The sequence below is a fragment of the Dendrobates tinctorius genome, unplaced genomic scaffold (assembly GCF_039654945.1).
Source record: "Dendrobates tinctorius isolate UK_male_01 unplaced genomic scaffold, ASM3965494v1 ptg000003l, whole genome shotgun sequence".
Taxonomy (NCBI): domain Eukaryota; kingdom Metazoa; phylum Chordata; class Amphibia; order Anura; family Dendrobatidae; genus Dendrobates; species Dendrobates tinctorius.
Window position 1 is genome coordinate 29,002,684 of NW_027361671.1, and position 11,152 is coordinate 29,013,835.

General features: G+C 40.7%; 1 protein-coding gene across 1 annotated transcript; it reads right to left on the minus strand.

Annotated features, from left to right (window-relative positions):
* Positions 1 to 1,506: 1,506 nt before the first annotated feature.
* Positions 1,507 to 10,939, minus strand: LOC141080416 (uncharacterized). The gene is made up of 4 exons (XM_073565613.1): positions 10,903 to 10,939; positions 4,491 to 4,838; positions 3,982 to 4,199; positions 1,507 to 1,575 (listed from the first exon to the last, which is right to left on the minus strand). The coding sequence occupies exons 1-4, from the start codon at positions 10,937 to 10,939 to the stop codon at positions 1,507 to 1,509; spliced, it is 672 nt and encodes a 223-aa protein (XP_073421714.1).
* Positions 10,940 to 11,152: the final 213 nt, after the last annotated feature.

The following is an 11,152-nucleotide window of genomic DNA, read 5'->3' on the forward strand; positions in this document are numbered from 1 at the left end:
GGATCACCGTAAGAAGACACGTGGCTCACACTCTGATTAGGGTTTGAGCAGAGTGCAATTAGCATAATCTATCGGAAGAGAGAATCATCACTTGTGTGAGTGAGCCCATAACACAATTTACCTTACACACAATTCTCTGATACAGCGGACCATTCCTTAAATAATGTTTATCTTTGTGGTTCAAGACAAATAGTAAAGAAAGTATTTGCAACCAACTGCATAATGTATGTAACATTTTACTGAAAGTGTACTCTAGTATCCAAGATCCTGTCACAATATGTGGTAGGTGTAATAATAATATTAGCAAATACCTCCAATTAGAAATGTAGTGTAGTTTTTCTGATTTGCTATGTCTCTTTCCGTATATGCAGGCATTGCAGGACCTTTAGGTATCTATCAGGGTCCTGACAGAGCCGGCGTACAGCCTCCGCTGAGCAGGGACTCACCCGCACTGTAGGGACCCCTGGGGACAAGAACAGCCAGAAAGTACAGATGCACAGGACCTTAACACTGAAGTTTAGCAAGCCGGCACAGAACCTACGGTCATGTGACTGCAAGGGGGCGGGGCTTAGCATCCTGCTTTCAGAGAAGGTAGAAAACTCAGAGTCGGGCAAAACGGAGGTCATACACAGTACGGGCAAACGAGGTACAGGAGGGGTAAACAGACGGGAGGTCAGACAAAGCCAAAGGTCATACACAAGAGGGCGGTGCGGTACCAAAGGGACGAGCAGAGAGCAGTCGAGTCACAAGCAGAGAGTCATACACGAGAGAGCGGTGCGGTACAAGAGGGGCAGGCAGAACTCATAACAGGGACGGAACCGGATCACAACCAAACAAGTTATCAGGCACAAGGCACACGTATACAAGAGGTCAACTATCTCAGCCGAGGGCAGGAGTATAACTGACACCGGACCCAGGTCCAGTGAGCATTAAATAGCTGCCCTCTGCCAGAGAGAGGCAGAACAATTAACCCCCAGTCTGACCAGGACGGGCCAAAGCGAAACCCCGTCCTGGATCATGACAGTATCCATTTTTTACTACCACTGATATAATGACAGCAAGCTGCTAGTGGTTGTAACCATGGATACCTAAGGTCCTGCAATGCCTGCATATAAGAAAAGAGACATAGCGAATCAGAAAAACTATGCTGCATTTCTAATTGGAGGTATCTGATATTAATAATATTATTATCACACCTACTACATATTGTGACAAGATCTTGGAGATGGGAATACCATTTTAACTCTTATCTGCCTTCTAACTGACCTAACATCGTAATTACTAGTAATTATTATATAGCCCAAGTTGGTTTATTTTTTTTAATAAACAGATTGAAAAATATGGCTTTTAACTCAAATGTGATATTTATTAACCCCTGCTCCACTTTTAGTGGTTGGAGTTTCTGATTGCACGGAACACATGAGAAACGAGGATACTTATCACCACTTTTCTTCAAATTGTCCAATTTTTCTTTAGATTTTCAACTGTTAGGGCAAATGAATGAACCTATTCGTCGTCATCCTCAGGAATCTTTGTAGAGGCTGTGAAATTAGACATATTTCGTAGGGTCTGCTCCTATATATAGTGATGACACAAGTTTAATCATTGCAATCTGCTGCAATCACGATTCGCCTTCTGTTTTTCTTATTTGAAAATGTATTATAATTTAAGTATTTTCCATTTAAAATGACACATCATTAAATAAAGCTTTTGAAAATGGCATGTTCCAACACTAGTACAAAGATACGTGATGTGATGTTATACTTTAGTTTGTCTATGAAGCATAATACATTGTGGAAGCAGTCAGCCCAGTGTGTGTTTTTGACATTAAAGTGAATGTAAGAAAATGCGGGAGTGCACACTAGGGCGACCACAAAAAATCGATGTCGGAATTTTGTCCGTCTGGACCCCACAAAACGATTCCCCTTTCCAGATATTGAGATAGCCAAAATTTGAGCTCGATCAAACGACGTTAACCCGTGCCGCTCGTCGCTCAAAGTTTGAAAAAATCCAAATTGTTGGCCAAAAAGCTGACATATGGAGCCATAACTCCAGAACGGTAAATAAAAACACGCTTAATATCTCAAAAGAAAGCTAATGTTGTTCTTCAAAATTTATATTTTATACATAATTGTTGTTATTTTAAGTCAAACTGAGTTACAACAGCTTTTAGCCCCAAGAACGTGACCTGGTACCACTAGGAGCAATGGAGCATACTTCGTATATTTTGTTATTAAGTGATAAATTTTGGGGTTTTTTTGTATATTTTTGAGTTTAAAGTAGAAATATAACAAAAAAACAAGTAATACTGATAAGTCTAATGACATTTTTTATTTTAAAATAAAAAAATGAGGTATATAATACATACAAAACAGACACAGAAAAGATACAGACGTAGTACCTACATGAGTTGATAAATTTACATAGTTATCTAATCTATTCTAGAGCTTTTGTTAAAGTAGTTTTTGAAACGTCAGAATATAATGTTCGGCATTTGCTTACAACTTGCAGGACATATTGCTTTTGTTCTTCATGTTTTGTCAGAAGGTCGTTAAAGTCGGTTATTAATTTAACACCACGCTCAGCCATATCATTAACTACTTTTAATGTTTTGACAATTTTCAATCCTTCTTGGAAGTCATTATTTTGAGGCCTGGTGTTTGGATTTTGTCTTAGGAAATCTGTTTTTATATTAAATCGGTCAAAGAATGTAAATGTTTCTGTGGTAAGTAAATTTACCAATCCTCCATCAACTACCTCTTTTAATTTTTCTTTCCTAACTTTTGGATTTACAACCCTAGCGTGCTCTGATGGTTCATCTGTGCTACTGAGCAATTTATTAGCCATTAACAACTTTTCATTGTCTGTAATGGTGGGATCAAAAAACGATAATCCCACCAACTCTGCATTCAAATACCACAAATGGTTCGAAAATTTGGTCAGGGCTATTTCTGCAATGTTGTTGTCACATTCTTTATAGTCTAACAGACTATGCAAAATACCTAAATCTTGCTTTGGCGCAAGATGAGCTTTTGGAGCATTGAACCAAGCTTTACAATAAATTTTAACTAGGAAAACAGAAATGGCACGCACAGAACTTTCTTCTTCTTTAGACATCTTAAATTGACGACGAAAAATGAACATTTTTAAGCAGTAAATAGCCTTTGCCATCCACCTAGCGTGATGAATGGCTCCTGGAGTTCTAAAACCCACAACATTGCCGTCTAGTGATCCAACAAATACGAGAACCAACTGCAACAGATCCTTGTAGTCATCTCTGGGGTGGCTCTCAGTTAATTTGGTCTCGAATTCAGCAGTAACATTTGCAATTACTTCTGGAGTTAGCTGCTTTTGTATTAGATTGTCACTGATACCTCTGTCGTATTTTCCTTTGTCTATCTTGGGCCACACAGTGAGGAATCTTTTGAAAATGTCTCGATGAGGTCCAGTGGTTGATCCCATTTTTGTGTCGAATACGCCTCTTAACACAATTTCCAAGATATGGTGACGGCAAGCTAGGTGTAGCAATTCTTTTCCTAACATTTGCTCCAATAGGACGCATGCTCCTTTGAGTCTTCCCGTGTTCGATGCTGCAGTGTCGAAGCACATCGCCTTGACGGTGTTGGGAAGACCCCATTCCTGTAGGCATTCATATACGGCTACGGCTTGCTCTTCTCCAGAGTTGCTTGCTGTTACAGGAACTCCCAGCAGCTGTTCCTTTTCGCCATATGAAATAGCAATAGCTATTCGCTCACATTGCTCATGTTTTAAAACACCCGGTAAAAGTTTACCATCCCAATGGACAACCACGGGCTCTTTTTCAGGAATGTTTACTTTATCTAAAAAAATTTTAGTATATTGTTCTCTGAACATTTGCCTTCTAGAATGTAATAAAGTTTTCGAGACTTTGTACTCAAGAGGGTCAAGGTTTAGTGCTTCTAGAGTAGCTATTAAAATTCTCGTGGCATTTGTGTCGGATACCTTACATCGATCTAACACAATGGATAATTTCATGTTTAAAATCTCTTTAACGCCCCTTGCAAATGAAACTTTCATCCTCTTGCTCTCAGATGGTCCTGGATCTTCTGCAGCTTCTTCAGGGATGTCCATTTCCTCCAAGCTCTCAAGTTCCTGGTAGATGCTGTCCTCTTCAGTATCTTCTTCTTTTCCTTCTTCGAGCTTGTCTTCATCATCCGTCTCTAAGAAGCAACAAAAGAAAGAGAAAAAAAAGACTATAAAAACTTGTCGTTTTAGCAGAATAGTAATAATACATAGGTACTAAATTACCTACTTCTAATTATCAATAGGTATTATTTTAAGAATATAAACTCAATCATAAAGATGCCAAATGATGCTCTCATGTACAATTTTCTTTCAATTATAATGAAACTATTTACTTATTTGTTTATCTACTTTTTAGAATAATAATAATAATAATAATAATAATAATAATAATAATAATAATAATAATAATAATAAAATAAACTCACCAATATCAAAAGTTTCTTCTTGGATTTGTCGGTTCATTTTTGCAAGTTCCTTTTGCGCCTTGATTTCTTCAGCTCGAGACAACTTGAGATCCACTCCAGCCATGGAACCTGGGCGGCCCTTCTGCCTCTGTTTCACGAGAAATGCCTTATCTTCTTCCAATTTCATCAGAGCCAAGGCATCTTGTTGAGCAATATCAAAGAGATCATTCAACTTTTCAACAAACTGGTTAAATTTGTTCTTGGCCGTTTCCGATGTTTTCTTCCGGTCTTTTTGAAGACTTCTCCACTCGGCGTGAAGTTTTTCCAGCTTAGTAATTGCATCTTGTTCATGTTTAGTTGGGATTCGAGCTTTCCCCCAAAAAATGAACACTTCTCGTATGGTCAGTTTTGCTGATTCTCTTACAGTTAATTTCACAGTACGTAAATTATAAAATAAAGCACATAAGACTTGACGATTTGAGGGTAGTTTACAACCGGTGATCTGGTGAATGGGATAGCCCACAAGAAATAATTTATCCTTGTTCCAGCTTTGTACACCTGATGTGAATGCCATTTCAGAGTCCAATAGGTAAATAACAGTTAACTAGAAAAACGAAACAAAATATATTACAAACTTTAATTTCAATAAAATATTTTCAAATATCTTTTAAAATAATACTATAATATCGCGCATCACCCCTACTCTGGAACTCTCTACCACAACATATCAGACTCTCACCTACCATCGAAACCTTCAAAAAGAGCCTGAAGACCCACCTCTTCCGACAAGCCTATAACCTGCAGTAACCACCGATTGACCAAACCACTGCACGACCAGCTCTACCCTCGCCTACTGTATTATCACCCATCCCTTGTAGATTGTGAGCCCTCGCGGGCAGGGTCCTCTCTCCTCCTGTACCAGTTATGACTTGTATTGTTTAAGATTATTGTACTTTTATTATGTATACCCCTCCTTACATGTAAAGCGCCATGGAATAAATGGCGCTATAACAATAAATAATAATAAAAATAATAATAGCTATAAAAACAATAACACACACACTTGGAAAATTTAAAAAAAACGTTAAAATATCTTCACTGGATAATTGTTCGATCTAACCAGCTCAAAGGCACTTTAGAAACTAAACTGAATAAATAAAAGGTCGGTTGTACGCTGAAGTAAAATCACTATCCCTAAAATAGAAATTACATGCACCCTGTGTGTAACATATAAATTTTGAAGAACAACATTAGCTTTCTTTTGAGATATTAAGCGTGTTTTTATTATTTACCATTCTGGAGTTATGGCTCCATATGTCAGCTTTTTGGCCAAAAATTTGGATTTTTTCAAACTTTGAGCAACGAGCGGCACGGGTTAACGTCGTTTGATCGAGCTCAAATTTTGGCTCTCTCAATATCTGGAAAGGGGAATCGTTTTGTGGGGTCCAGACGAACAAGATTCCGACATTTTTTTCCCCCCATATGAGATCCGGTCACCCTAGTGCACACGTGTGTGAGGGCAAAATAAGGATCGCAATGCGTAAAGCAGATTTTGATTATGAAATTTGTAAAAAGTAACTATAATTACTATAAAAATATACACAAATACAATAATAGACACCATAAAAATGTACATGTTATTTAATATTCCCAAAGAAAAAAGTTTCATGTAAGTCCTTAGAGATCTTCTGCTTTAGGGCTCACACTAGCGTATACCTCGGATGAATGCGATCCGATGATTTATTGCATAGCACTCAGACCAGTGTTATTCTATGGGGCACTGCAGATCAGTGATTTTTTTTATTTTTCTCAAGCAGATTCGGCATGAAAAAACAATCACAGAGTGGCTCCACAAATCCAGCTATGCACACCCATTCAAGCCTGTGGGTACGAGTAAAACATTGGATTGCACTCGGATGTCACCTGAGTGCAGTCCATTTTACATACAGAGGCAATGGAGAAGATGGAGAAATTAAGTTCTCCATCTTCTCCGCAACTATGCTCATGCGAGAGAATTGCATCTCACTAAGATGACACTTGGCTGAAACTCTGACAGAGTTAGCATAATGGGCCCGATTCTCGAGCATGCTAGTGTGAACGAGCCCTAAGAGAATTCTGAGATAATCAAAGTGGCTCCCTGTTCAAGATCTTTCTCTACGAGCTCATTCACTCATTTTTCAATCTGAGTACTTTCCATCTTTCCATAAAAAAAAGGACAGCACTTGGACCAATGAGGCAGTGCGGATGAGCGATTTTTTTCACTCAACTAATCTGCGTAAGAAAAAAAAAATCACAAAAAGCACAAATCGGATGAGGCTCGCTCATTCAAGTCTATGGGTGTGTTAAAAAAAAAAAAATAATAAACACGATGCCATACAGAGACACAGCATATTTTTACGGATACATTGCAATTTTGTAACACAGGAAACTGTAAATGGCTTAATAAATTATTAACAGCTGCTGCAAAAAATGGACTGCACATGGATGACAATTCAAAAATGGTCCCACTTTTCTGGATGAAACGCTGAATGATTTTTGTACACTTGTGTGAACCTACTCTATTACTCAAGAGTATTCACATGGAGTGGCTCTCTCTGGAGGACCTAGAAGGTCTATGTATTGGAAAGCCTATTTATTTACCCTGCTGTGGCGCTGAAGGGAAACTGAACAAATGCTCTTAGATTCTTGCCTACAGGGCTGGACTGGCCATCTGGCAATTTTGGCAAATACTGTTAAAAGTTGTGACGGAGCACTAAGGCCTGTTTCACACATCCGTTTGTCACCATCAGTCAAGATCCGCCGATTTGCTAAAAAAAGGATCCGTTTTTTTCCCCATTGACTTGCATTATCGGCGGATCTTGACGGATGGGCATCCGTTTGATCCGTTTTTTTACGGATCCGCCAACATTTTTGCGTCCGCTGAGCGGACAGGATGGACAATGAAACTTTTTTTTCACTGCCGGATCCGCATTTTCAATTGCAAATGCCCGGGAGAAGTGCTTTTGCCGGAATTTTAACCCCTAAATCATTTCTAGTGGCTGCATAAAATTTCTCTCTCTCTCTCTCCCCCCCCCCCCCCGGGCAGCGGTTCCTTTAAAATTCTTCCTTCACCAGATCCGTTAAAACAACGGTCCCGTGGCAAACGTTGAGGTCACTACACGAACGGATCCGCTTTCCGCCATTTTAGCGGATTTTAACTGACACAAAAAACTGATGTGTGAAACAGGCTTTAGTCTCTGACTCCGTCACTTACCCCAGCTGGCCACAGGTATCATTAGAAACATTGGTCTTGTAGTAAATCTTGCTTTCCTCTATCCAGGGTACTATTAGTAATATATCTCATTTGGTGCTTGAGGACAGGGACAGCATGGGCCTGTGTGATTTCAAATGCCAGGGCTGAATTTCAGCTCCAGTCCATACCTGCTTGCCTACCTATGTTACAATTCGAGTACCCAGTAGCGCAATCTGCTATGATCTGCTAATAAACAGAGGAGTCACTCTAAGGGCGCAGTTAGGCTGGTTTCACACTTGCGTTTGGCTGCTCTGCGTATGGCTGCGTACATCCTCCCTTAAGCTCCGCCTACTTCTGCATGCATCCTACGTACCTATCTTTAACATTGGATACGCAGGGACATGCGTTGTATACGGATGCATCCGTATGCGGCGTTTTGACGTGCCCTCCGACAGCAACATGTGATTCATGCAAGCGGTAGCATGCTGAATAGATGGGCACAGCTTCACTCAATGCAAATGTATTGAAAGAAGCCAGACACATCTAGTTGTAATGTGACCAGGAGCATGCAAACCGCTCCCAATACTGGAGAACCCTCACAGTTTGCAGTGCGGACGCTGTAAGGATTGAAAAGTCTGTGGTGCGCACACTGCAGGAAAACAGCCCGCATGTGAGATTCATTGGTGGGGGAGAGGAGAATGAGGAGGTGTGGCCTGAAGCTAGAAAGGGCGTGATTACTGCTTCTCATTGCATTGCGGGACAAGTAGCTCAAGGCCGGGGCAGCGGGCAGAGTCTCAAAATCTGAACTGTCCTGCTGTATCTGGAAAGGATAGGAGCTATGTTACCATAAAGCACAATGTGTCACGGAAAATCATTTTCAGAATCACTGGGATACATGGAAGCATTATTACAACATGAAGTAACACTGGTTAGATATCAAAAATTTGGCCTGGTCATCACTAATGGGTTAAAAAAGAATGAGAAAAAAACATGACTCTGGTAAGGTCGATTCCTCGTGGATAATTCCCTGTCCCCCCCCCTTCAAACAAAGACCAGCACAACCATTCTTGGGTGTAAAACGGCCACAGCAGCCAATTTATTGATATTTTTTATACTTAAGAGACACTTGGTGAGGTCCTCGAAGCTAAAAAGGGGGGGTCTGATAGTTTACCATTCCAGGGCATTGTCCCTTCCCTCCCAACCTTACTTTTAGCTGATAGACCAAGAAGCACCAATAATCCGAGGGAGAGGTTGCCCTCCTGTCAATGTGATCTCGTCATTCCACCACCGGGTATCACCCAAACTCCTAGTACTGTCACCCCGGCGCTCCGGCGCCGGGTGTCACCCAATTTTTTCCATTAATGTGAATCCGACGTTCCACCACCGGGTATCACTCAATCTCACCAGACCACCACCACAACACCGTCCAATGAAGGAGATCCATATATTCCAGGAGTCCCCAAAATGTAATTTTAACCAACTTCGAGGACCCACCAGCGCCACGTCGAGAGCACCTTGACCACTCAAGTGCTCGAGACCCCACCAAATGGCATTGCTGTGGCCTCCTGTATTTTTTTTTTTGTCCCCAAGTCCATAAATCCATCCCCACCGCATTAGATGTAGTCCATCTGCCAACCAAAACACTTTTCCATACGATTAGAAAACTGCATGGCGTTCTGCTACTGTCCCATGCAGCTCCACAAATTTGGATACTTCCTTGTTAACTTTTCCGGGTATGACCACACTATTTCAAATTCGTGAACCCCACCCACAGCTGCTTCAAATCTCTCTTTATGTCGCAAACTAGTTGCTTCCCAGAGTGTACTCCCAGGTCATTATCCCCTACATGTAAAACTAATATATCTGGAGCTCCATGATGAAGAACTGCTGTTTGATACTCGTGTGGATTACCCTGCCCCAAGTTGAACCCTTAACTCCTCTGTCTCCTGTCCGTCAGTTTGTCTGCTCGTAGTGCTCCCCAGTGAACCTGAGAATGGGCTAGAATCCAAATTAGTAGCGCCACTTGCTCTGTAAGAGAACAAACGAAAGTTAATGCACCGTTTTAGTTAACTGAAACTACACCATGTAATATCCGGGAGGTCATACGTAGGACCGCTACCGTTGCGACTCCCACTGGTCAATTCTCATTATGATTCCTGGACTTAAACATCCTCTCACTGCCTCCATAGCAGCCCCTATTTGAAAAGAATGACTTCCCTAATTGTGCGACTCCATAACTGCTTCCACCAATCACTTTTTGAAACACCTGACAAACTGATATTTCGACAAGAATGACCAACCTCATGACATAACAGGGGTCCTCCGTGTCAGGGCCTGGAGGCCATGAAAATACCAAAACATAGCCACAGGCATCCAATAGAATCCTGCACCTTTCCCAACATAACCTTCTTTCCTTTTGCCCTTTGATTAGTCTTCGACTTTCCAATCCCAAATTCCAACCTTCTGTGTGTGGCTATAATATCTCCAGCTAGAATACCCACGTCTGTCTGACTAAAAATTCTTTGTCAAATCAGTTCTCTTCCGAAGGGGAGGGGGGTAGCAATAGAATGCATAACTGTATAATGACATGTGTCATCCTTCAAAACTATTATCCTGCCCGTATTGTAGCCAGCTGATCAATTTCCAGGCTTTTGTCTAGAATCACCCATATGTGCAATAATTGGGTCTAGAAACACCTAAATGTACAATAGTTGGGTCTAGAAATGCCCATATGTGTAATAGTTGGGTCTAGAAACACCCAAATCTACAATAGTTGGGTCTAGAAACGCCCATATGTGTAATAGTTGGGTCTAGAAACACCCAAATGTACAATTGTTGGGTCTAGAAACGCCCATATGTGTAATAGTTGGGTCTAGAAACGCCCATATGTGCAATAATTGGGTCTAGAAACACCCAAATGTACAATAGTTGGGTTTAGAAACGCCCATATGTGTAATAGTTGGGCTATAAACACCCATATGTACAATAGATAGTTGGGCAGTAATAATTTTTTAAATCTACCTACTACTATTCCTGGAATAGTGCTGAGTATATAGGGGAAGATATGATAAATATAGAGTAATTAAAAGCTGTACCCAATGTAGCATCAACCTTATAACCGACTATTAACTAACCTTCATAATACCTGGACATAGTAATTGAAATGAACCTATGTTACTTGTTTTTCGTGCACTGATTTACCCGCACTTGCTGGGTCCAGGTCATCGGGGCTAGGCATATCGCAGTACCTGTTCATGTATTTATCTACATTACCCGTAGCTGCTCCCCGTTAATGAAAAGGAAACTGGGAAGAGATACATTCTATTTTGTGTTAATGCACTTGATCACTTCTTTCTTTAGTTGCTCCCCCTGACTGACGGTCCTCAGATTAGGCATACAGCTCTTCAGGTTATTGCACCAGATTACTGCTTGTCCAGAGGTCAGCCTTAAA

Bases quoted from the DNA above. Each gene is read 5' to 3' on its own strand.
- LOC141080416 (XM_073565613.1), bottom strand. From the start codon at position 10,939: ATGCCTAGCCCCGATGACCTGGACCCAGCAAGTGCGG. The intron at 4,200-4,490 runs GTGAGTTTATTT...GTTGCTTCTTAG, and splicing joins AGAAGAAACTTTTGATATTG to AGACGGATGATGAAGACAAG. The intron at 1,576-3,981 runs GTATCCGACACA...CACTATATATAG, and splicing joins TTGTGTTAGATCGATGTAAG to GAGCAGACCCTACGAAATAT.